A 26849-nucleotide genomic window follows, 5' to 3' on the forward strand; every position below is an offset into this window, starting at 1 on the left:
CTGAGTTCTATTCAGTGGATAATCTCAAGCTTTTCTTTGCAGCCATGTGAGGTAGAAACATTTATTTTTAAATGAAAGCTGAGATTGACATAATCACATGACTGGGATCCAGGCATGTGGCTATTGTGCCTCCATCTTAATCTGGCCATATCCAGTGGTGTAGCTGAACCTTACAGAGAGCCCAAAGGGGAACCCGGCAGAGCATGTGTGCTCATGTTCTTTACACCTGCACAATCTGCTATAAGCAGCATCTCATATAGGCAGAGCTTGGATTGTGGGCAGGACTTGGGACAGTACCACCACCTTTTTTCCAGTTCAATCCAATTCCAATTCAAACTCTGAGGGAGAACAAGGAAGGGGTGACAAAAGAATAAAGACTCTTTTCTCCCACCCTTCCCTGAAACAGAAAGTGGCACAAGTTCCCTTTTTTCTGAAAGGGGGATGAAGGTGGAGAAGGGCAAGTTCTTCCAGTTACCCTGCCTAACTCTTGTTCCCCAACAAAATGCTTCACTATCTATCTAAGGTATTTCTATAGCCCTGATTGTCAGAGTATCTGAGCATCTTACAAAACTTCTATGAAGCATGGAAGCCATATTATCCCCACTGTACAGAGGGAAAACTGAGGCATCAAGAGGCCTTGTACAAGGTCACACAGGAAGTCCGTGGTAGAGCATAAAATTGAACCCAGCTCAAATCCTAGGCTAGTATTCTAACCACTGGAAAAAAACTACCTGTCTCCAATATGCCACTCCTTGTTCCAATGTGCCAGTTTTTTACTTTGAAACTATGGCCAACATGCAGGTGAAGCAGACACATTGCTATCTGTAACCTTACCGCCAGAGATGGTCTATATTTGGCTGATTTTTTATTTGTTTGGGGTTTTTTATGTTGGTTTTTTTTTAGATTTTTCATAAAATAAAAAGTTCCATTTCAATTTTTTACCCTTTTCTCTACCTTTTAAAAAAAAACCCACTTTTCTCTCCCTTTTCCCATTGGAAAGGGCAATGAAAGTCAATGGCTTTTTAAGTCACACAGGTCTTTTTGAAAATGTTACCCATCCTAACTAGCAACTGTTTCTAGGTAGGCTGTGGATTCAAAGAGAGTTCAGCTGGATGACAGCAAAGACCCAGTGCAGTTAATTGGAATCACATTTGGGGAATAACTCACTCCCAATCTTTGCAGTCCCCAAAGGATTTGCATTCTCCTATTGGTTAGCAAAGCCTTCTTTTCACTGATTACCTGAACTGTCAGTCCTGAGTATTTCACGCCCTTCCCTCATAATTACAACACCAGGGGTGTATAAAATCTGACCAGGTGAGGAGTGAAGTAAAGCAGTGTCTGGCGTACTGAGAAAGGTCAGTGGGTTAGTCTTTGAAGGAGTAGGACTTGTTGCTGAGGTTTTGTTTTAATTGTTTATATGGTTCCTTGGTCATGGCTTTGTACTTCTGTGACTAAGACATGTTTGTATGTGTAAATGTCTGTAGTAAGAAGCTGTGGGTAGGACAGGGGTTTGGAAGTTGGGTCTGGGGAACTTAATGCTCCCTGGCTTTAAGCCTCTTAGCTGGTGAGATAGGATCCCATTCTTCTTTCTCCCACCCCACCCCCCATAGTTAAAACTATTAAATGGCCTTTAGTAGTAGTGACACCTACTGCCTTTAATAGAATCTCATGGCACAGAGTGGTTGAAAAATCTTCTCCTTTTTGAGAAGGAATCCTCCTGTTTGCTTTTCTCCTTAGCTGTAGCAGAACTGAAATATTTCTTGCTTTTAAAAAAGCAGTGACAATGTATTTAGGAATATTTAGAGGACTAGTGAGATAATCTGATGAGGGCCCTGCCATTTCTTTTATTCCCTCTCTGGAGTAGAACACCACTCTTGTCTTTAGGGTGCTGTAACTTTTCCTTAAGAAACTCAGCTTGTATCTTCAGGCCTTTCTTCTTGCCCTTTTCAGGTAGATCTGATCATACCATGGCTTCTAATGGAAAAGACACAACTATGGCATCCCCAGAGCATGGGGAGGAAGAGCAACAGGTAGGTGCTCCCTCTTAAGCATTGCTAGTTCAACATGTGAATATGAAAGATGATTGGCTGTTACCTGGTAGCGGGCTTCACATATACACATCTCATTGTCTAGAGATTTGTGCAGTTGCTCTTCCAGAGGCTGCAAAATAGCCTGGTTTATAATGAGACTAAATTCTTCTTCCCTTAGTTAACTTTGTGATCCAGTTTCAGTACTAACTTCAAAAGCAGCTGTTGGGCCTCTTCAGATTTTTGACCATTAAGTAATCCTTTGATTGGGGCCAATACATCAAGGGTGTAACCACTTGAAAAAGTAAAGGTTCAGCCCCAGTGTAGAACGTTGCCTCCCTGACTCACTGTTCTGTCCCTTGCCTCACTAGAATGTCTTGAGGAGGGTGGCCAGTCTACCTTTAGTCAACTCTGCCTATGATCTGGCTGCCACTGCCTATGCTTCCACCAAGGAGAGCCATCCCTATGTGAGGTCCATCTGTGACATGGCAGAGAAGGGAGTGACCTCCATAACCAATGCTGCAGTTAGCAGTGCACAGCCAGTTGTAACTAAACTTGAACCTGAGGGTGAGTAAAGCATCTATGCAGACCTTTCTATTTATATGGTACAGTTTCTCAACAGTAGGCTCTAACACCCTGTCGGGAAGCTTTCATCTCTAAAACTCAGGTCCATGAAGATCAGTACTCCTTCAGTACTGGAGGAGAAGCTGGCAGTGGGGGTGGTGGTCCTATATAGGAATATACAGTAGCCCATGCATGTAAGCTAACATCTGCTAGAGGCTAACAAAGGGCTTTGCTTACACTAATTACTATTGCTGAGCCTGCCCTCACCTTCACTGTAGCCAGGAGGTGAGATTAGTGCTAAGCTCTTTCCCTTTAAGAAGCAACACCCTTTGAAAGGTACCTAATTGCAAAATGAGGTTTCCTCATTCTGCAACCAGAGAGCCTCAAAATCTAGGCTGTCACCAACAGAAGTTGGTCTAACAAAAGATTACCTCACTCATCTTGTCTAATCTCTCTGGACCAACATGGCTACAACAACACTGCAAACAGACTACAACTGCTAAACTTTTCTTAACTAGCTGCTTATCAGGCAATAGCTCAACAGCAATGGCTGTTCCCTGACTTGCTTCCTTCATGAGAACAGTTAGTTGGACTTAATGCAGCCAAGGCATTGCAAAAACTTCTTGGTGCCTTCCAGAGGGATGTTAAATGTTTGATCAAAAAGCTTCAGAGCTGTAAGACTATGGAGTGAGATCATTGCACTTTATTCAGAACATAAAAACCTTTTTACTTGGAGAGGGAGCCTGGAAAGTAATGCCTAGACTGCTTGGGTAAGAGAATTCTGCAGTATGTATAGATGGGATGAGAAAGTGTTCAGTTATGACTAGCATCTATCTTAATTCAGTTGCCCAGTTAGGATGCATGGGAGGAAGCATGGAACTATGAACTATTGAAGGGGACACTATTGTAAAAATTTTCCATGAGAGAGAGTTCATAAGTTGCAGGAGAGGGAGGGAACCACCTTACATGGGGAAGGAAGGGGGAAATGTGCAGCCCCTACAACCCAGAACAATTGCTGCCTGAACATATTGGAGAACTGAAGCTCTCATTACAGATGTGAGCCAGAGTCTGTAAATATTACAATAGCAAAACTGACCAATTAAGAAACTGAACTCTGCTTTTTCTATAGTGACAACAGCAGAGGAGGGTGTCTCTGAAGTACCTGACAAAGTGGAGGAGAATCTACCAATTCAACAGACTGCTGATGAGGTAACTTTCACTACCCCCTCACTAGACAAAACATCATGCCTTTCTGAAAGGGATGCCAATAATGGGATGCTTCCTCCAGCAGAGGTACACTCCATACTAAAAGTGGTCAAGAGGCAGGAGCTGGGGTCTAAATATAACTCTGGTCTGATGCTTAACAGCAAGATGCAGTTCTTCCCCTGAAGATGTGACCTATGGGGCAGAGCAGGTGGTAATCCCCTCCCCAACCTCAATCTCTGGGTAAATGTGATGGTATGGCCCTGAATTACTGTACAATATCTTGCTTGATCACTCTTCTGTAGGCTACATCTGAAACACAGGAGTTGGCCTCTTCCAGACTGATAGATGTCAAGGAGACCATGATCAGAATGGTAGATATGACCAAAGAGGCTGTGCAGGACAGTATGAAGACCACCAAATCAGTGGTCACTGACAGCATGAGCACAGTTGTGGAATCAAGAATGGGCCAACTGGCCATAAGTGGAATGGAAGCAGTGCTGGAGAAATCTGAAGAGCTCTTGGATCACTATCTTCCCATGACAGATGATGAACTAGGTCAGAACACATGAATGACGGGTCCACTATCACTAAAAGTTTAGGGTAATCCTCCCTTTGGGCCAAATTTCTCTCTAGGCTTAATCTTATCTGTCAGCAAATGCAGGCTCATTCTACAGCCTTTTCATATCTTAACCCTCAGTCTCAGCTTTCAGTTGGTGGGCATGTAAAATGATCTGAGCAAGAAGTGGGGACAGGGGGGCACTAGAAAGAATGATGGGCATGATTATTCATTAGAAGTCAGGCATTAGTAAAGTAAGCAAAATTATTAGTAATGCTGTGTGGCATGTGGGTTTTTGTGTTAAGGCTGAAGCTACCTCTATGGTACTTGATAGGTGTTAAGACCAACACTTGTTACAAGGGAGCTTAAGATTTAGCAGATAAGTATGGCTTGTACTCCTTTACCAATCTCTTAACCTGATGGTGAACAACCTGAACTCTCTTTCCTGTAGCTAAACTTGCTGAATCTGTGGAAGGGGCTGAAGTGTCTTCAGCACAACCACAAGTGCATCGGAGTTACTTTGTGCGTTTAGGTTCCCTGTCGACCAAACTTCGCCAACGTGCCTACCACTATTCCCTAAACAAGATGAGACATACCAGTCAAAGCATCAGAGAGGCTCTTTCCCAGCTTCATCAAACCATGGGACTGGTAGGAACTCGACTATCTCTCAAAACTGATGCCCTTCAGGGCGGGCAACACTCTAACCACACCTGTATAGAATGTGATACAATGAGGCTTAGACCTCATTCATAGTTGTGTTATGTAACTAGACCCTTCTCCTCTTGATGCATTGAGCATACCACACTGTGGGGTGAAGGCATGTCAAACAGTAGAACTAAATAATTGATGTGCAAATGTCTCATCTCTTAATATGCTTAATCCATTTCTAGATTGAATACCTTAAGCAAGGTGTCTCTCTCCAAGAAGTCCAGGAGCAGTTCCATCACATATGGCTGAGCTGGAATAAGGAGCAGCCAAAAAGCAGTGAAATGAAGGATTTGGCAAAACCAGAGGTATGTACATTGGGTGTGTGCATTGGGGGTGGTGGTGTCAGCTCTGGTCTGAAGTTAGCCATCCTGCAAGGCCAAGAATAATTGCATCTTTGGATAAGTAGCTCAAACTGAGGTGATTTTAGTCTTACTACATAAAGTTGTTCCCTTTTTGAGCATAATGAGTGGCTTCCTAGCTTAGACATCCCTAAAGTGATGTGTCACCAGCAAGGTCTGTGCCCAAGAAGCATAGTTGCTTTAGATTCATGCTTACTACTTTTGAAACCTCTGCCCAGCCTGAAAACTGATTGTAGATCATGGGATTGCAGCCAGTGACACACCTGCTAACTTGGCTTAGCTCTATTGTGACCTATCTTACATGGCTTATGGCCTCTGTTAGAAGTCACTTGTGACAATGGAGGCTCTTAAAGAAGGCACAACTTGGCATCTTTATCCTGAAAGATCATGGCAGACCTTGTTGGTGCCCATGGTCTTGCAATCAGTGGTCTGATGGAAGCATAACTTGCTGCCTAACAGCATCACCTGAGGCAGTCACAAGTTTGATCCTTATTGTGTTTTGAACATTAGAATTAAGCTTCTATTTCTCCAACAGATGGAGTCTGAGACTTTGGCTATGTCCCGCAGCATTATCCAGCAGCTGCAGGATGCCTGCCAGATGCTAGTATCCAGCATTCAAGGTCTCCCCACCAACTTTCACGATAAGGTTAAACAGGTGTATCGCAACATCGAAGAGCTTCATGCATCCTTCTCCACTGCCCATTCCTTCCAGGATCTCTCCAGCAGCCTCCTAACCCAGAGCCAGGAGATGGTGACCAAGGCCCAGGAATATGTAGATGAGCTGATGGCATACGTGATGGAGAATACTCCTCTGTCTTGGGTTGTGGGACCATTCATCCCATCTGGTAAGGTGTCTGCAGACTCCCTTGAACTGCAAAACCAAGAAAATGAGGCTGAGGAAGCCTCCAAGTCTAAGGAGGACCTGTGACCTAGAAACCTGAAACTTCAACTTCTAAGGAAGAAGGCAAATTCATTTAGTCTTCCTTCTGACTTTGTGTGTACTGTCATACTTCAGGAAAGACACCAGTGGCTAGTACTAGTATGCACTGTACCTAAATCTCTACTAATTTCTGGAGGTGTTGTGTGACTGCTATAATGTAGATAATGTCTCGGCTCAGCTCAGATAATACTTGTTTGTGCTATCATTGTCTTCAAAATAAAATGTCATTGCATTTGAATGAAGGTCTAATCTGCTCTTTCTAAGAGGTGATTTCCAGTTCTAGAGTAGACATCTGTGCCTGCAATTAGTCATGCTATATGTAGCCTTGTTTGCAATAGCAGCAACCACTGGCATTACTGTTTACACACTTAAAAGCCTGGGCCGTTTACCCTGTATACCATAGTACCAAATCTAGAGCCTTAATTTGTAAGTTCTAGATCAACTACTGATATGTAACCAGAAACTAAAGCATGTTTAAACTTAGAACAGAAACAAGTTTTGTTGCTCTCATGGCTGTGGTAGAATTGCACTTGGGATTTCAGGTAGCCACTTCTGAAAAGCACACAGTGCAGTTGGTTAAAATTCCTACCACTGTCTAGCCAACCTGGGCTAGACACTACCTGGGTTGCTCAGTCCTGGCCCCTACCCCAGGAGAGAACAGGCCTGGGATTCTTTTGCCCATCTCAAAATAGGGCTGTCCCTAGAGGGGCTCTGGGACAAATGTCACAGCCTATGAAATATTTGTTCTGGTGGGTGGATGTGCTAGTGTGTAATCTCAACCACCTATAAAATCACTTGAGGTCTGAATCAAGGCTGCATACTTCACAGCTGGAAATGTGAAAGGTTGTAGATGCAATCTTCACCCTTAGGAAAGCAGGCCCTTTAAATCCACATCATAGTGACAAGTGTCTAGTTTTCTGTGGGTACAGGCTGTCTGGTACCTTAAAGGCAACATTTATTTGGGCATAAGCACACTTTTAAACAATAGAATACCAATTAAATATTTTTGGATGTCCTACATTTTCAAATAGAAATCTATTACAATACAATCTGTACAGTGCTCACTTTATATATATATATATATTTTTTTTACAAATAGTGGACTGTAAAAAGAGAAGTGGTTTTTTCAATTCACCTACAACTACTGCACTACCTCTATCAGGAAAGGGCAATGTAGAAATGTAGACTTTTTTGGGGGGGTTACATAACTCTTCTCAAAAACAAAATGTAAAACTTTAGAGCCTACATGTCCACTCGGTCCTACTTCTTGTGCCCATTGGTAAGATAGACAAGTTTGTTTACCTTTACAGGAGATGCTGCTGCTTATTTACAGTGTCAACAGGTGTTCACATGGCACTTTTGTAGCTGGTGTTGCAAGGCATTTATGTTCCCAATATGATAAACATTCATATGCCTCTTCATGCTTCTACCACCGTTGCAGAGGATATGCTTTCATGCTGCTGATTGTTAAAAAATAATGCATTACTTAAATTTGTGACTGAACTCTTTGGGAGAGAACTCTATATCTTCAGCTCTATTTTACCCATTCCGCCATATTTCCTGTTAGCAGTCTCAGATGACCCAGCATGTTTGTTTTAAGAACACTTTCACTGCAGATTGGTACCACCTTTGCATTTTGTCAAATGTGATATTTCTAAAACTAGCTACAGCACTTGACCCAAGGTTTAAGAATCAGAAGTGCCTTCCAAAATCTTAGAGGGATGAGGTGGGGTGCACGCTTTCAGAAATCTTAAGAGCAACACTCAGATGTGGAAACTACAGAACCCAAACCACCAAAAAGGAAAATCAACCTTCTGCTGGTGGCATCTGACTAGGATGATGAAAATGAACATGCATTCATCCACTCTGCTTTGGATAGTTATTGAGCAGAACCTGTCATCAGCATGGATGCATGTCCTATGGAAGATGAAGTGACATATTAATTTAAGTGCATCTGGGACATAAATAGCTTGCAATGCCAGCTACAATAGTGCCATGCAAATGCCCACTCTCACTTTTAGGTGACAAACAAGAAGCAGCCAGCATTATCTCCCACAAATTGTATCCAAGTTTGTTTGTCTGAGTGATTGGCTGAAGTAGGACTGAGCGGACTTGTAGGACAAAGTTTTACATAGCTTTATTTTCAATGCAGTTATTTTTTGTACATAATTCTACATTTGTAAAGTCAACTGTCATGATAAAGAGGTTGTACTAGAGTACTTGTATGAGGTGAATTGAAAAATACTATTTTTGTTCTTTACAGTGCAAGTATTTGTAATAAAAATATAGTGAGTACTATACACTTTGTATTCTCTGTTGTAATTGAAATCAATATATTTGAAAAGGTAGAAAACATCAAAAAATGTCCTGGGACACTTGCACAATACAAGCCTGCTTCTCCACTGCTTTGCACCTTGTGTAGTCATTTACCCCTGTGCCCAGTGGGTGTGAAATGCTACCACATCAGAATGGTCCTGTAACCCAGCCTAACACAGTGGGGTGTTTTGTCCCCACCCCAGTAGCCAGGCCACCTAAAGAGGTGTATGAGTTTGCTAAGGAACCTGGATTCTTCAGCACAGGTAACAGAGGCTCAGTTTGACACAGGATGAAGAATCCTCACTGGAGCTGGGTAAAATATTTTTTAATCATAAATTTGCCAAAAATGCTTTTTTTCAGAACACAAGTTATTTGCAAATTCAAGTAAAAAATGAGGGAAAGAGATTGGAAAAAGTCAAAACAGTTTGTTTTAGTCATTTCAGAATGAAATGTTTTGACATTTCATTTCAAATAGTTTCATGTTGAACATCTGGAAATGAAACACTTGATTTTTTTTCATTCTGAAATGGTGTTTCCTTTCAAAATTTAGCTAGATTTTAGAAAAGGGAGGGAGTAAAAAGCACCCAAAACCTACATGAAATGAAAAACTGAAAAAAAAAAAAATCACTTAGGGTCAAGTGAATTGTTTTGTTTGGCTTGAAACACGTTTGCTCATTTATTCCATTTTGATGAGGAAAAACTGAAAAATAAAATGAGTTTTGATTTGAACTGATTGTTTTTAATTTTACTTTTTGTTCTGCCCCTGAAATGAAAAATTCATTATTTGCTCAGTCCTGGTCTGCATGCAAATATTTTAATGTAGCATGACAATGTTAAGAGGAAAAGGTGGCAGCATCTCAGAATCTCAATCTAGTTGCTCATTTGGCATAAACATTTAAAAGGGAAGGGGACAGTGTAACGCTGACAAAGCCCAGTTGGCAGGATTGAACTGGGGATCTCTGGAGCTTAGTGCATGAGCCTCTACTGCATGAGCTAAAAGCCAACTGGGTATTAGCTGAGGCTGTAGACCAGACTCCTTAATTGCTCTCTCTTGAAGTGGTCTCAGTGCCACATGCTGAGCCAGAACACCACACCCAGAAGATGTGTGGGTTACAATAGCACTAACATAAAAAGACTACAAGGGTGGGAATTAAGATGGATTTGGCACTGGTTAGGATATCAAAATTAAACTAAAAAATCTCAGTTGCTTCTGATTTATCCATGACTCTTTTGCTGCCCCAACTAACTGCACCAGAACCTCCCACCCCTTCAAAAATATCACAAGTAATGCCACGAAGTGGTTTGTGCCACAAGGCTGTACTGTACCGTGAGCAAGGAGGAATCGAATGGGAAGTTGTATTTTCATGCAATCATGCTCAATGTACAAATGTTTACAATTTCCTTGATATTTATCTGTATTGAAGGCATAGAAACTGTCAATGGAGAGGAGAGGCCTTTTCCTTAAGCATTACAAAATGCAGCCAGAAAGAACATTTGAGAAATGCAGCTTCATATGTTTAGAATGAACAGTAAAATACTTCCAGATTCAGTTACTTGGAAAACTTTGTGCCTTGCAAGGTATATGATAAAGCAGCAAAACCCCAAAACAGTCAGGGTGCATCAGAGGTCCCCTTGAGACTTACATTTCTGTGTCTCTTGCATTCTCTGGAGTGGCTGGTCTTCAAGTGCTAATGGAGCTAAGCTCTATCAATATAAAGTAACAACAGAGTATGGAAAAAAAACCTTGAAAACATGAAAAGAGCAGAAACGGACACACAGGTATTTGCCTGCCTCTGCAGAGAGCCTGACGCAGGAGCTCAGAGAGGCGTGAACTGCCCCATTCATCAAAGTGGGGTAACTCCGATGCCAAGTGATGGTGATATACATGTCTAGATTTTTAACTATTTCACCGCTGATCAAAGTAAGCAAGAAAAGAGAGGGAGGATTGGAGATCTGCCTGGGGTGGCATCTCATTTTCGTGGTGAGAGTGGATGTCTTTAGGGAACTATTCACACTCCCATGGCCAATATCTGACCCTTGGGACTAAAAGACCAGATGCCACCAATCCCACAGAGCCCAGCTAGGCATTTATCTGTTGAAATCCTGGGAAGGTGGGTGGGCGCACACCAAGAACAGCGAGGGCCAAGTGGAGGGTAAAGAGTTACCTCCCTTGGTATGGATGCTGCTTCTCCCTCTGCAGGAGGCTGGGGGCAGACACAGGCAGACATCACTGTCTGAGTTCTATTCAGTGGATAATCTCAAGCTTTTCTTTGCAGCCATGTGAGGTAGAAACATTTATTTTTAAATGAAAGCTGAGATTGACATCATCACATGACTGGGATCCAGCCATGTGGCTATTGTGCCTCCATCTTAATCTGGCCATATCCAGTGGTGTAGCTGAACCTTACAGAGAGCCCAAAGGGGAACCCGGCAGAGCATGTGTGCTCAAGTTCTTTACACCTGCACAATCTGCTATAAGCAGCATCTCATATAGGCAGAGCTTGGATTGTGGGCAGGACTTGGGACAGTACCACCACCTTTTTTCCAGTTCAATCCAATTCCAATTCAAACTCTGAGGGAGAACAAGGAAGGGGTGACAAAAGAATAAAGACTCTTTTCTCCCACCCTTCCCTGAAACAGAAAGTGGCACACGTTCCCTTTTTTCTGAAAGGGGGATGAAGGTGGAGAAGGGCAAGTTCTTCCAGTTACCCTGCCTAACTCTTGTTCCCCAACAAAATGCTTCACTATCTATCTAAGGTATTTCTATAGCCCTGATTGTCAGAGTATCTGAGCACCTCACAAAGCTTCTATGAAGCATGGAAGCCATATTATTCCCACTGTACAGATGGGAAACTGAGGCATCAAGAGGCCTTGTACAAGGTCACACAGGAAGTCTGTGGTAGAGCATAAAATTGAACCCAGCTCAAATCCTAGGCTAGTATTCTAACCACTGGAAAAAAACTACCTGTCTCCAATATGCCACTCCTTGTTCCAATGGCCAACATGCAGGTGAAGCAGACACATTGCTATCTGTAACCTTACCGCCAGAGATGGTCTATATTTGGCTGATTTTTTATTTGTTTGGGGTTTTTTATGTTTTTTTTTTTAGGTTTTTCATAAAATGAAAAGTTCCATTTCAATTTTTTACCCTTTTCTCTACCTTTTTAAAAAAAACCCACTTTTCTCTCCCTTTTCCCATTGGAAAGGGCAATGAAAGTCAATGGCTTTTTAAGTCACACAGGTCTTTTTGAAAATGTTACCCATCCTAACTAGCAACTGTTTCTAGGCAGGTTGTGGATTCAAAGTGAGTTCAGCTGGATGACAGCAAAGACCCAGTGCAGATAATTGGAATCACATTTGGGGAATAACTCACTCCCAATCTTTGCAGTCCCCAAAGGATTTGCATTCTCCTATTGGTTAGCAAAGCCTTCTTTTCACTGATTACCTGAACTGTCAGTCCTGAGTATTTCACGCCCTTCCCTCATAATTACATCACCAGGGGTGTATAAAATCTGACCAGGTGAGGAGTGAAGTAAAGCAGTGTCTGGAGTACTGAGAAAGGTCAGTGGGTTAGTCCTTCAAGGAGTGGGACTTGTTGCTGAGGTTTTGTTTTAATTGTTTATATGGTTCCTTGGTCATGGCTTTGTACTTCTGTGACTAAGACATGTTTGTATGTGTAAATGTCTGTAGTAAGAAGCTGTGGGCAGGGGTTGGGAAGTTGGGTCTGGGAAACTTAATACTCCCTGGCCTTAAGTCTCTTAGCTGATGAGACAGGATCCCATTCTCTTTCCTTTCCTGTCCCCTGTAGTTAAAACTATTAAATGGCCTTTAGTAGTAGTGACACCTACTGCCTTTAATAGACTCTCCAAAAAAACCAAAGACTTTCAAACACTCTATGCCATGAGAAGGAATCCTGCTTGCTTTTTCCTTAACTATAGCAGAACTGAAATATTTCTTGCTTTTAAAAAAGCAGTGACAATGTATTTAGCTCACTAGTCTTCTAAATATTCATAATCTGATGAGGGCCCTGCCATTTCTTCTACTCCCGCTTTGGAGTAGAACACCACTCTTGTCTTTAGGGTGCTGTAACTCTTCCTTAAGAAACACAACTTGTAACTTCAGGCCTTTCTTCTTGCCCTTTTCAGGTATCTGATTCTACCATGGCTTCTAATGGAAAAGATACAACTATGGCATCCCCAGAGCATGGGGAGGAAGAGCAACAGGTAAATCCCTCTTAAGCATTGCTGGTTCAACATGTGAATATGAAAGATGGCTGGCTGTTATCTGGTAGCAGGCTTCACATATGCACATCTCGGTGTCTAGAGATTTGTGCAGTTGCTCTTCCAGAGGCTGCAAAATAGCCTGGTTTATGAGATTTAAGAATTCTTCTTGCCTTAGTAAACCTTGTGATCCAGTTTCAGTACTAACTTCAAAAGCAGCTGTTGGGCCTCTTCAGATTTTTGACCATTAAGCAATCCTTTGATTGGGGCCAACACATCAAGGGTGTAACCACTTGAAAAAGTAAAGGTTCAGCCCCAGTGTAGAACATTGCCTCCCTGACTCACTGTTCTGTCCCTTGTCTCACTAGAATGTCTTGAAGAGGGTGGCCAGTCTACCTTTAGTCAACTCTGCCTATGATCTGGCTGCCACTGCCTATGCTTCCACCAAGGAGAGCCATCCCTATGTGAGGTCCATCTGTGACATGGCAGAGAAGGGAGTGACCTCCATAACCAATGCTGCAGTTAGCAGTGTACAGCCAGTTGTAACTAAACTTGAACCTGAGGGTGAGTAAAGCATATATGCAGACCTTTCTATTTATATGGTACAGTTTCTCAAAAGTAGGCTCTTAACACCCTGTCGGGAAGCTTCCATCTCTAAAACTCAGGTCCATGAAAATCAGTACTCCTTCAGTACTGGAGGAGAAGCTGGCAGTGGGGGTGGTGGTCCAATATAGGAATAATACAGTAGCCCATGCATGTAAGCTAACATCTGCTAGAGGCTAACAAAGGGCTTTGCTTATACTAATTAGTATTGCTGAGCCTGCCCTCACCTTCAGTGTAGCCAGGAGGTGAGATTAGTGCTAAGCTCTTTCCCTTTAAGAAGCAACACCCTTTGAAAGGTACCTAACTGCAAAATGAGATCTCCTCATTCTGTAACTAGAGCGGCTCAAAATCTAGGCTGTCACCAATAGAAGTTGGTCCAACAAAATATTACCTCACTACCTTGTCTAATATCTCTAGACCAACATGGCTACAACAACACTGCAAACCAATTACAACTGCTAAACTTTTCTTAACTACCTTCTTATCAAGCAATAGCTCCACAGCAATGGCTGTTCCCTGACTTGCTTCCTTCATGAAAACAGTTAGTTGGACTTATTGCAGCCAAGGCATTGCAAAAACTTCTTGGTGCCTTCCAGAGGGATGTTAAACGTTTGATCAAAAAGCTTCAGAGCTGTAAGACTATGGAGTGAGATCATTGCACTTTATTCAGAACATAAAAACCCCTCACTTGGTGAGGGAGCCTGGAAAGTAATGCCTAGACTGCTTGGGTAAGAGAATTCTGCAGTATGTATAGATGGGATGAGAAAGTGTTCAGATGCTAGTCATAACTACTTAATTCAGTTGCCCAATTAGGATGCGTGGGAGGAAGCATGGAACTATGAACTATTGAAGGGGACACTATTTTTTCATGGAAAATCTTTACAAAAGAGTTCATCTCTTTTGGGGAGAGGGAGGGAACCACCTTACATGGGGAAGGAAGGGGGAAATGTGCAGCCCCTACAACCCAGAACAATTGCTGCCTGTCCATATTGGAGAACTGAAGCTCTCATTACAGATGTGAGCCAGAGTCTGTAAATATTACAATAGCAAAACTGACCAATTAAGAAACTGAACTCTGCTTTTTCTATAGGGACAACAGAGGGTGTTTCTGAAGTACCTGACAAAGTGGAGGAGAATCTACCAATCCTTCAACAGACTGCTGATGAGGTAACTTTCACCACGCTCTCACTAGACAAAACATCATGCCTTTCTGAAAGGGATGCCAATAATGGGATGCTTCCTCCAGCAGAGGTACACTCCATACTAAAAGTGGTCAAGAGGCAGGAGCTAGGGTCTAAATATAACTCTGGTCTGATGCTTAACAGCAAGATGCAGTTCTTCCCCTGAAGATTTGACCTATGGGGTAGAGCAGGTGGTAATCCCCTCCCCCAACCTCAATCTCTGGGTAAATGTGGTGGTATGGCCCTGAATTACTGTACAATACCTTGCTTGATCACTCTTCTCTAGGCTACATCTGAAACACAGGAGTTGGCCTCTTCCAGACTGACAGATGTCAAGGAGACCATGATCAGAATGGTAGATATGACCAAAGAGGCTGTGCAGGACAGTATGAAGACCACCAAATCAGTGGTCACTGACAGCATGAGCACAGTTGTGGAATCAAGAATGGGCCAACTGGCCATAAGTGGAATGGAAGCAGTGCTGGAGAAATCTGAAGAGCTCTTGGATCACTATCTTCCCATGACAGATGCTGAACTAGGTCAGAACACATGAATGACAGGTCTACTATCACTAAAAGTTTAGGGGAATCCTCCCTTTAGGCCAAACTTCTCTCAAGGCTTCTCAATCTTATCTGTCACCAAATGCAGGCTCATTCTACAGCCTTTTCATAGCTGAGACTGAGGGTTAAGATTTTAGTTGGTGGGCATGTAAAATGATTTGAGCAAGAAGTGGGGACAGGGTGGTACTAGAAGGAATGATGGGCATGACGATTCATTAGAAGCCAGTCATTATCAAAATATGCAAAATCTTAGTAATGCTGTGTGGCATGTGGGTTTTTGTTTTAAGGCTGAAGCTACCTCTGTGGTACTTGATAGGTGCTAAGACAAATGCTTGTTACAAGGCTGCTTAAGATTTAGCAGATCAGTATGGCTTGTACTCCTTTACCAGTCTCTTAACCTGAGGGTGAACAACCTGAACTCTCTTCCCTGTAGCTGAACTGGCTGAATCTGTGGAAGGGGCTGAAGTGGTTGTGCTGAAGACACAAGAGCATCGGAGTTACTTCGTGCGTTTAGGTTCCCTGTCAACCAAACTTCGCCAGCGTGCCTACCACTATTCCCTAAACAAGATGAGACATACTAGTCAAAGCATCAGAGAGGCTCTTTCCCAGCTTCATCAAACCATGGGACTGGTAGGAACTCAACTATCTCTCAAAACTGATGCCCTTCAGGGTGGGGAACACTCTAACCACACCTGTGTAGAATGTGATACAATGAGGGTTAGACCTCATTCATAGTTGTGTTATGTAACTAGACCCTTCTCCTCTTGATGCATTGAGCATACCACACTGTGGGGTGAAGGCATGTCAAACAGTGGAACTAAATAATTGATGTGCAAATGTCTCATCTCTTAATATGCTTAATCCATTTCTAGATTGAATACCTTAAGCAAGGTGTGTCTCTCCAAGAAGTCCAGGAGCAGTTCCATCACATATGGCTGAGCTGGAATAAGGAGCAGCCAAAAAGCAGTGAAATGAAGGATTTGGCAAAACCAGAGGTATGTACATTTGGGTGTGTGCATGGAGGGGCGGGGGTGGTGTCACTTCTGGTCTGAAGTTAGCCACCCTGCAAGGCCAAGAATAATTGCATCTTTGGATAAGTAGCTCAAACTCAGGTGACTTTAGTTTTATTACAAAAAATTGTTCCCTTTTGAGTATGAGTGGTTTCCTTTCTTAGACATCCCTAAAGTGATGTCATACCAGCAAGGTCTGTGCCCAAGAAGCATAGCTGCTTTAGATTCATGCTTACTACTTTTTAAACCTCTGCCCAGCCTGAACTGATTGTAGATCATGGGTTTGGAGCCAGTGACATGCCTGTTAGCTCTATTCTGACCTAAGCCAAGTTAAGCCATTTTACATGGCTTATTGCCTCTGTTAGCCTCCGTTGTCACAAGTGGCTTCTCTTAGAGGCCAAGTTGTGCCTTCCCTTTCTTGATCCTGAAAGATCATGGCACACCCATTGCAGACCTTGTTGGTGCCCATGGTCTTTCCATCAGACTGCTGTGATTGCAGCATAACTTGCTGCCTAACAGCATCACCTGAGGCAGTCACAAGTTTGATCCTTATTGTGGTTTGAACATTAGAATTAAGCTTCTATTTCTCCAACAGATGGAGTCTGAGACTTTGGCTATGTCCCGCAGCATTATCCAGCAGCTGCAGGATGCCTGCCAGATGCTAGTATCCAGCATTCAAGGTCTCCCCACCAACTTTCAGGATAAGGTGAAACAGGTGTATCGCAACATCGAAGAGCTTCATGCATCCTTCTCCACTGCCCATTCCTTCCAGGATCTCTCCAGCAGCCTCCTAACCCAGAGCCAGGAGATGGTGACCAAGGCCCAGGAATATGTAGATGAGCTGATGGCATACGTGATGGAGAATACTCCTCTGTCTTGGGTTGTGGGACCATTCATCCCATCTGGTAAGGTGTCTGCAGACTCCATCGAACCACAAAACCAAGAAAATGAGGCTGAGGAAGCCTCCAAGTCTAAGGAGGATCTGTGACCTGGAGGACCTGAAACTTCAACTTCTAAGGAAGAAGGCAAATTCATTTAGTCTTCCTTCTGACTTTGTGTGTACTGTCATACTTCAGGAAAGACACCTGTGGCTAGTACTAGTATGCACTGTGCCTAAATCTCTACTAATTTCTGGAGGTGTTGTGTGACTGCTATAATGTAGATAATGTCTCGGCTCAGCTCAGATAATACTTGTTTGTGCTATCATTGTCTTCAAAATAAAATGTCATTGCATTTGAATGCAGGTCTAATCTGCTCTTTCTAAGAGGTGATTTCCTGGTCTATAGTAGACATAGCATGACTAATTGCAGGTGCATATATGTAGCCCTGTTTGCCATAGCAGCAACCACTGGCATTACTGTCTACACACTTAAAAGCCTGGGAAGCTTACCCTATATACCATAGAACCAAGCCTTAATTTCTAAATTCTAAATTGACTACTCGCCTCTAAACATGCTTTAGTTTCTGGTTAAACTTGGAACAGAGACATTACTTTTGTTGCTCTCATGGCTGTGGTAGATTTGCACTTGGGATTTCAGGCAGCCACTTCTGAAAAGCAAACAGTGCAGTTGCTTAAAATTCCTACCACTGTTTAGCCAACCTGGGCTAGACACTACCTGGGTTGCTCAGTCCTGGCCCCTGCCCCAGAAGAGAACAGGCCTGGGATTCCTTTGCCCATCTCAAAATAGGGCTGTCCCTAGAGGGGTTCTAGGGCATAAATTTCAGTCTATAAAATATTGGTTATTCTGGTGGGTGGATGTGCTAGTGTGTATGTAATCTCAACCACCTATAACATCACTGAGTCTGTATCAAGGCTGTATATTTCCACACTTCACAGCTGGAAATGTGAAAGGTGGTAGATGCAATCTTCACCCTTAGGAAAGCAGGCTCTTTAAATCCACATCATAGAGTGACAAGTGTGTCTAGTTTTTTGTGGGTACAGGCTGTCTGGTACCTTAAAGCCAACATTTATTTGGGCATAAGCTTTTGTGGGTAAAGGACCATTTCAGATGCATCCTCAACCCTTTTTGTCAAAGGGTGAGTCAGCTTTTCCCACAGCCTCAGACTACCTGTCAAATAAGAAAGGCATCAATCACTTGCTTCTTATTTTCCATACACTAAAATAAGAGCTTTTGAATTTCAAAAGAAGAAGGTACAGTGCCCATAATACAGAGGATATGGGTTATGTTTAGGGTACCACATACCCTAGGAAAGCAAAAACATTAGGGCCCTTGTGCTTAAAGGTGTTTAGGCATTGCTCCATGCTGCATTGCAGGACCTCCCTGAGACAAGTGCTGATATCACTTGTGATATCAGCACTAACTTTCATTTACAAGTTTCATTTTCAGTGAGTGACATTGCTGTCACATGAGTCTTGCAGCCGAGTGTTTTTAAAAACAAAACTGGGCTGCTCTGAACTAGTGCTTTAATCTGAAACACAGGCCAAGCTTGAGTGTTAGCTTATTAACCTGGTATTCCTAGCCCTGCTACTCCCTAAGGCATTTCTATGCTTTGTGCCTCTGTAAAAGGGCCACTTCTATAATGGGGATAGTGTCTCTGGAATCATGCAGTAGTTTGAAATGTTTATATTCAGTAACTAGCACAAGGGGGCCCAGTTGCAGCAGGGTAGCACACGAGCCTCAACTGCAACTATTACAGCTGTGATCATCCTAATGTGCAGAAGTGCTAAAGTTTGCACAATGTAGCTGTACCCAAAGTCAATGGGAGAGAAGCTGTTCCAGATGCATTTTTCTAAGCCACTCTTTCTACAGAGAGAACTGATCTAGTGGTTCGGGAATACCTACCTTCTATAAAAGCCACTGTGAAGGCCTTGCCTACACTAGAAAGGGAGCTGCAGCTTATTCCAGCAAAAGTTTGTTGCCAGTATCATTTATGACTTCAGCAAATGAAATAAGTAAGGCTGTCAATGGCAGTTAACTCACACAATTAACTGAACTAAATCATGATTAACAGTGCAATTAAGCACATTTTTAAACAATAGAATACCAATTAAATATTTTTGGATGTCCTACATTTTCAAATAGATTTCTATTACAATACAATCTGTATAGTGCTCACTTTATATATATTTTTTTACAAATAGTGGACTGTAAAAAGATAAATAGTATTTTTCAATTCACCCACAAGTACTGTGCTACAATCTCTATCAGGAAAGTGCAATGTAGACTTTTTTTGGGGGGCGGGGGGGGGGTTACATAACTGTTCTCAAAAACAAAATGTAAAACTTTAGAGCCTACATGTGCACTTGGTCCTACTTCTTATTCTGCCAATTGGTAAGACAGACAAGTTTGTTTACACTTACAGGATATGCTGCTGCCTGCTGCTTATTTACAATGTCACCTGAAAGTGAGAACAGGTGTTCACATGGCATTTTTGTAGCTGGTGTTGCAAGGTATTTTTGTTCCAGATATGCTAAACATTCATATGCACCTTCATGCTTCAGCCACCATTGCAGAGGATATGCTTTCATGCTGATGATGGTTGTTAAAAAATAATGCATTAGTTAAATTTGTGACTGAACTCCTTGGGGGAGGACTATATCTTCAGCTCTGTTTTATCCACATTCTGCCATATATTTCATGATGTTAGCAGTCTTAGATGATGACCCAGCACGTTTGTTTTAAGAACACTTTCACTGCAGATTTGACAAAATGCAAAGAAGGTACCAATGTGAGATTTCTAAAACTAGCTACAGCACTTGACCCCAAGGTTTAAGATTCAGAAGTGCCTTCCAAAATCTTAGAGGGATGAGGTGGGGTGCACGCTTTCAGAAATCTTATAAGAGCAACACTCAAATGCGGAAACTACAGAACCCAAACCACCAAAAAGGAAAATCAACCTTCTGCTGGTGGCATCTGACTAGGATGATGAAAATGAACATGCATTCATCCACTCTGCTTTGGATAGTTATTGAGCAGAACCTGTCATCAGCATGGATGCATGTCCTATGGAAGATGAAGGGACATATTAATTTAAGTGCATCTGGGACATAAATAGCTTGCAATGCCAGCTACAATAGTGCCATGCAAATGCCCACTCTCACTTTTAGGTGACAAACAAGAAACAGCCAGCATTATCTCCCACAAATTGTATCCAAATTTGTTTGTCTGAGCGATTGGCTGAAGTATGACTGAGCGGACTTGTAGGATAAAGTTTTACATTGTTTTATTTTCAATGCAGTTATTTTTTGTGCATAATTCTACATTTGTAAGTTCAACTGTCATGATAAAGAGGTTGCACTACAGTACTTGTATGAGGTGAATTGAAAAATACTATTTTTGTTCTTTACAGTGCAAATATTTGTAATAAAAATATAGTGAGTACTATACACTTTGTATTCTCTGTTGTAATTGAAATCAATATATTTGAAAATGTAGAAAACATCCAAAAATATTTAAATAAATTGTATTCCATTATTGTTTAACACAATTGCTATAATTTTTTTTAATCACACAATTAATCGTGATTCATTTTTTTTTAATCGCTTGACAGCCCTAGAAGTAAGCTATATTTGCAAAGGGCTTTCTTCCCTAGTATATATGCATCTATACAGGGTGCATTTGAGGGTAAAGCATTCCTAATTGACAGTTATGCCAGCAAAAGGCAGACTAGACAAGATATTTATTAACCTTGCAGAATTCCTTATGTATACATAAATGACCTTTAATAACTCCTTAACTATTATCCCAAGATACCTACCTCTCTCTTTCCTGAAAAGTTACCAGTTCTTCCCCAACCTTCTATGAGAGAAGGAAGGAGAAAAAAATAACTAGAAAAAGTTTGAGTTTAGGTTGGACCCATGTAACCTAATGCATATTAGTTAAGTGATCTAAACTCAGCTATTTTCCTAGGGCAGACCCAGGACAATATCTTTAACATATTAGCTGGTCAATTTCTAGCCTAGGCTCCTGTATCTATATTAAGAAAAAAAGATGGCTTTAGCTACCATGGTGTAGCTAAGTCTGAAGTAAATTCAAAACTTTCCCTAGTTAAGGCAAACCCTACAGAGTGTTTCACAGTTTCAGCCAAGATGTTTGGGAATTATGATAAACCAAATCAAAAAGGTAAATTTTCAAGAAGTGAAAACATCTCTTGTTATATGCAGAGCTCCTAAATACCATCTCCAGTTTGCCTCAAACTTTTCAGACAAATTCAGCCCTGGCATAAGAAAAATGTCATAGAGCTTGGTTTGTTTCTGGTAAATTTAGGGTTAAGACTTTGTGCAACAGAGAACAAATATTTGCAGGACATGGGTCTTAGGCAAAAAGGTGCAAAACAGGCTGATTATGGAAGGACAGCATCTCTAGCTATTAAACTGCATTAACACTACTACAAATAATTAGTATAATTACAATATAGTATTCTAAAACTTGTGAGAGACTTTAAATGATCCATACCAATCAGCTGGGAAACCACACACCACTCCTCCTTTAGTGTCTAGTCTTTGTTAGCAAGGAAAAAAACAGCTTCTTCTAATTAGCAATAGTTGCTAGTCAGGGTGTGGCATCCTAGAAGAGTCCAGTTGAATGAAAGAATAGTGCCAGTCAAAGAAATAGATAGGCTACCTCATACGTTATTTTAATTAACTATCTTTCTCTTTCAGGTCTCCAAGATTTTGGAGTAACTTTTTGTGGTGAGACTGACTTTGGGGGTTGGTAAGTATGTTTCTCTTTTCCCTTTCTCCCCCCCACCCCCACCCTATCCCTGTGTTAGCTTTCTTTAGAGAGAGCATTTTATATCAAATATTTTGATCTCCTAATCTAAAGTACAGTACTCACTGTTTATTTTAGGCAATACAGTTTCAGATTTCTCATATTTCTATATTCCATAATTAAAGGGGTTATGATGTTTGAGTTTTCATAACAAGAAATTGTTGAATTTCTTCCATTTTAGTATATATCTGTGTTCTGGGGTGCTTCTTATATTATTGTTCTTGGCGGGGTCGGTTGTAAGTTAACTTTCTCTCTGAATGTTGTGTGAAATCTTTGTCTTGCTACAGGTCTGAAGTGAAATGGGAAGATCTAAAACTAGCTCAGATTACAGCTATTGCTAATATCAAAAGATACAGGAGAAAAATGGTTATTGCCATGTGTTGCTTTGCTATTTTTATGTCTACTGTAATTGTATTGGGACTGCCTGGGTGTGGCCTCTAACTACGTGGCTTGAACAGGGAGTTGAAATGAAGGTGGATTTTATTGGTTTGTCTGTCTGTCCACTAATCCCAATCCTGGACTCTATCAAGCCTGCCTCACAACCTTTAATAGCTGGTTGTTGTTTCTTGTGTATTTAAAAAACACATTCGGATATGATGTATCTCCCCTTTTTATTCTTTTGTCTGCTTTAGATCCTAGTTGTAGTAGCTTCTTGTAAGAAGGGTACAGTTGGGACTTACTTTCTATCACTGCATTTCATAGAAAGTATGTAATGTTCTTGTGCTGCAGTGTTTTGTTTGTGTGGTGCTGGGTTACTGTTTACTCTGCCATTTGGACCTACAATAATTTTTCTTGCTTTTCAGTTTCATCTGACTAGAACACATCTTCAAAAGCCAAATAAGAAATCAAAGCAGGTAGGTGCCTTCAGTAGAAATTTAGTCTTCTGCAAGTAAATTACTGATCTTAACTCTTGGGTGTTAGCCACCCTTTGATTGTTGTACTCAGTATCATTACTCTCTAGAAACCAGTCACATTATACAGTCCTTGTTGTTGCTGTAGTGGCTTCAGAAAAATCTAGAGCTGGTCAGAGAATGACAGTTCAGTCTCACGAAAACTTTTGAGGTTTCAGTATTTGTTTTTGTCCTACATTAGAATGAAAACAAAACTTTTTGGAATGCTTTTGCAAAATAGAATTGTGTTAAAAATGTGTCTTACGATCAGAAAGCTCTTTTTTTTCCTCTCTCTCTCTCTCTCTCCCTGGTCAGAAGTGACCAGGGAGCCCTGGATATGAGGCCTTCCCATCAGAAACTTTGTTGAAACTGCTAAGTTTCTGTGGAATGTTCTGGCTTTGACTAAATAGCATATCGAGGTGAAATTACAGTTAGTTGAAAATGTTCCCATCAGCTCTAGAAAAAAACATGAAAGGCTGGTAATTGTAGATGTTGAAGCACAATGCTACTCCCAGATGTTATTACGACTCAGTCAACCACATTTTATTAATGATAATAGTCATTTTTGATGAGGGGCAGTTCCTGGAAGAGCTATGTGTCCAATCTGAGCTGAATGACCCTCTAGCTTTCAAAGTGGAAGATCCTAACTATTAAGGGAACCTGGAAAGAGAACTGGGGAGAGGGAATGATCTTATGCCCCCCTCTTTTTTTCTGCTTTATAATACTTGGAAACAACATGAAAGGACCTTTTTTTTTTTTTTTTTTTTTTTTTTTTTTTTTTTTTGGATCTCTCCAAAAGCATCATCTTGGTTGGCGATCTTTTGAAATTTTAACCCTTCTCTCATTGAGATTCTAATTTTCACACAGAGACAGTAAACTGGACAGCTGAGGGAAAGAGATGTTTAGTCATACTATTAACCTTTCTTAACACCTTTCTGAGTCTGACACATCATACAAGTTGTGGGAAAAGATAGTTATTTTAAAAGATTTAATTCTCCCAATTCAAGGAAGATGTGGAAGTGCACAAGGCCCATTTTCTAAGCACCCCTCTCCTCCTAAGTACTCCAGAAAACCTAGGGAAATTTAGTCTAATATTTCTAAGATTAAAAACATGCAGAATTACTCTTCTGCCTCCTCCCCTGCAGTGATACTGGGGAGATACAGGCAAGAAGAATAACAAAGCTGTTTAAGCCTTCTTTGGAAACATGATAAGGAAGCAAAAAGGCACACTCAATTTTTAATAAATGCCTCTTGCAAGTCACATCAAACTAGCAATATAAGTACTCTTACCTTGGCTACTAGACCTCATAGCTAAATAGATCCCTGCAGTGGATACCTAGACTCCTGAAGTAACTTGATTTAATTTGAGTCTTCAGCCCACAGAGACTTCTATTGTCAATATCCACAACAGCTCCAGAGGGACTGATTTCCTGGAAACATAGGTGATTCAATCTCCACAGTGACCGTCCTTCCTCCAAGTCAATGACATGATGCTTCTTTTTGTAGGATGTATTCAGCAAGGTCCTTGGTCAGCTCTTAGTCCATGCTGACCATAGCCTGGGTTCCATGCTTCCACCTCTGAAAAAGAGCACCACTGAAACATCACATTTGCCCATGATTCTGCCATCAGTGATATACCCCCAGTTATGACTACACTTGAACCTCAAGGTGAGTAAATCATGGGATGAAGTTGGATTTCTGTACTTTATTTCAGAGGTGACATGCAACTAGAATGTACTGCTTTCTATGTGGAAAACTGACTGTTGTGTGACCTTAGGCAAGTTACTTCACATCTCTGTCTTGCTTCCCTCCCCACCCTCCTATAAAATGGAGGCAATGATATGTGAATTCCTTTGTAAATTAGTTTGAGATTTACAGATGAATAGCACTGTGAGCTTACTATTACCTTCCCTCACACTCTAGTCAGAACAGAGCTTTAAAGTTGCAGTTATAACTCCTGAGATCACAGCAGGATTTGCAAGTGTGGGATGGAAGAGAAAGTGGATTGAGTGTCATCTAGAGTTTCATGAACTGGATATTGTAATATTTGGCGCAGATGGGAAGGGGGCTGGAGGTACATTTTAGAAGAATGGATAAAAATGTGTTGCTTGCAACATGACTTCATGGAAATGTCTGCAGAGCAAAAGTGTCAACATGTTGCTCTTCCTCATTTTGTCTGATGCAATTGTAATATGGCCTTGAAAAGAGCCTATCAGAAATTATGATAAGGCTGATATTGTAGGGTCCTGTGACTCAAACATCTCAATAATTTGTTTATGGTGGGTTTTTGTGTCTGTGTTTGGTTTCAAGTCCAATTGAAACACAGTTTAAGGAAATCAAATTCACAGGAATAGGTGGGTTTTTTTTTCTGAAATTAAAAATGAGGCAGAAATAAAGGCACAATGCAGGGAAGAGGCACACAGAGAGAAAGTGTAAGTGAAAAACTGTAACCAGCTAATTACTCGTGAATCTTTGACCACCATCCCTCCTCTCTGCTCACTATTTCACCAAGTCTTCTGAGACTTGTTTGAACATTCCAAACTTAGGGGTGGTTGATGGGTTTTAAAACAAGAAAAGGAAAAAAGAAAAATTGCTTGCCACTAAAACATTTCCTCTTTCTCTAACTTCCAAAAATGTGGAGCTTCTGTCTCCCAAAATTACTCTGTCTGAGGCCATATTCACCTCGCTATGTCCATCCTTAAAAGTCAGATCTCTCAGCCCTCTAGGATGAGAATTTTAGAGAATTTAAAAGAGGCGATTCCCAGCTGTTAATAGGGAAGGCACTTTGCTTCTAGCCCTGGAAAGTCTTGATGACTGAAGGTATAAAGGATCTGGAGAGGCACTTCTATGTAGAGAGTTATTTGAAGTCACTTTTTGGACTTGTTGAGACAGAGGCTTTGTGTGTGGCAAGCCAGGTGTAAATCTCGAACACACTAACTGGCTGTGTGGACCCTGCTTTGGTGCAGTAAAATGTACCTAGTATGCAATGACAATACTACTCTTTGAAAGAGGAGCAGATCAGTGTGCACTGGAAAACATTTAGTACACGGCAGCAAGGTCCATATGGCCAGTTAGTGTGCAGCACTCTAATGTGCTGTAGATTTACATCCTGGTTTGCCATGCGTTCATTCTCTTTGAAGGAACTATAAAGGATTTGCCTTGAGAGCCCTGTATCATAAAACTGTATTCCCAGCCCATCCTCACAATTCCCCTTGATTACAGCTGGAGTTGTGGGTGCCCAGCATTTATGAAAAATCAGGCACGTGGTAATGAAGGCACCTACCGTTAGAGAGAGAGAGAGAGAGAGAGAGTGGCCCCTGTAATTCTTTTAAAAACATTTACATTCCCTCACACACTTTCTGTAACTCAGGGTAATGTTCCCACCTCCTGGGGAGACCCTTCACATCACACCATGTAGTATGTGTAGGGACTGACTCCTTTTTTTTTTATATAGTGATTTTTATTACATCTTAATTTTCAAAAACACCTTGTACCAACTGTCATGGTTCTTGAGGTAATTGCACCTCTGATCCCTTCATGATCTCCTTGAAGGCACCCTATATAGGTTTCAGACCTCCAGCCATTGTCTTTCTTGGGGGGGAGTCCCATGACACTCTCCCTCTAGACTGGGGATTTAAGCTGCAATTCTTTCTGCCCTTTGGTTTGGTTTTATATCCAATTGAAATACAGTTTAAAGAAATTGAATTCATGGGAATAGCAAGCCTCACTTTGGTTCAACACCTGCAGCCTTGTTCTCTCACGGGCCATGACAGGGTTAACCAGTGACCATCCAGCCTTCACAAAGCAAGGTATTTGTTCATAATAAAAGCATTACAGAGAAGACTTCTTAAACAGTGAACAGTTTACATGTCAAGTTTGGCTTATCAGGCAGCCATCCATCTTCCACATGGATCGGAACAAAGTACTTCAGATCCTTTCCATAGGGTCTATCTCTCTTGTGGTTGCTGTGTGAGTTC

At 41.4% G+C, this 26849-nt stretch overlaps 2 protein-coding genes across 3 annotated transcripts; both read left to right on the plus strand.

Moving 5' to 3' along the window:
- The first annotated feature begins 1274 nt into the window (after positions 1-1274).
- On the plus strand, positions 1275-6363 carry LOC123352337 (perilipin-3-like). Of its 2 annotated transcripts, none has more exons than XM_044992267.1 (8): positions 1275-1355; positions 1951-2030; positions 2399-2594; positions 3721-3800; positions 4100-4352; positions 4805-5001; positions 5244-5366; positions 5956-6363. In XM_044992267.1, exons 2-8 carry the CDS (start codon positions 1968-1970, stop codon positions 6346-6348), a joined length of 1305 nt encoding a protein of 434 aa, XP_044848202.1. In that variant the 5' UTR covers positions 1275-1355; positions 1951-1967; the 3' UTR covers positions 6349-6363. The 2 variants fall into 2 exon arrangements, with proteins under 2 accessions (XP_044848202.1, XP_044848212.1); XM_044992277.1 differs by having other exon boundaries at positions 1343-1389.
- A 6458-nt stretch (positions 6364-12821) lies between these two features.
- On the plus strand, positions 12822-17440 carry LOC123352352 (perilipin-3-like). The gene is made up of 7 exons (XM_044992312.1): positions 12822-12899; positions 13265-13460; positions 14590-14666; positions 14967-15219; positions 15674-15870; positions 16113-16235; positions 16846-17440. The coding sequence occupies exons 1-7, from the start codon at positions 12837-12839 to the stop codon at positions 17236-17238; spliced, it is 1302 nt and encodes a 433-aa protein (XP_044848247.1). The 5' UTR covers positions 12822-12836; the 3' UTR covers positions 17239-17440.
- The last annotated feature ends 9409 nt before the right edge of the window (positions 17441-26849 follow it).

This window comes from Mauremys mutica, chromosome 1 (assembly GCF_020497125.1).
Source record: "Mauremys mutica isolate MM-2020 ecotype Southern chromosome 1, ASM2049712v1, whole genome shotgun sequence".
NCBI lineage: Eukaryota > Metazoa > Chordata > Testudines > Geoemydidae > Mauremys > Mauremys mutica.

What these genes read in the sequence shown, in the direction of transcription:
- LOC123352352 (XM_044992312.1), top strand. Translation starts at nt 12,837, where the DNA reads ATGGCTTCTAATGGAAAAGATACAACTATGGCATCCCCAGAGCATGGG. An exon ending in ATGGGGAGGAAGAGCAACAG is followed by an intron (nt 12,900 to 13,264) that starts GTAAATCCCTCT and finishes TTGTCTCACTAG; the next exon opens with AATGTCTTGAAGAGGGTGGC. An exon ending in TTCAACAGACTGCTGATGAG is followed by an intron (nt 14,667 to 14,966) that starts GTAACTTTCACC and finishes ACTCTTCTCTAG; the next exon opens with GCTACATCTGAAACACAGGA.
- LOC123352337 (XM_044992267.1), top strand. Translation starts at nt 1,968, where the DNA reads ATGGCTTCTAATGGAAAAGACACAACTATGGCATCCCCAGAGCATGGG. An exon ending in TTCAACAGACTGCTGATGAG is followed by an intron (nt 3,801 to 4,099) that starts GTAACTTTCACT and finishes ACTCTTCTGTAG; the next exon opens with GCTACATCTGAAACACAGGA. An exon ending in AGGATTTGGCAAAACCAGAG is followed by an intron (nt 5,367 to 5,955) that starts GTATGTACATTG and finishes TTTCTCCAACAG; the next exon opens with ATGGAGTCTGAGACTTTGGC.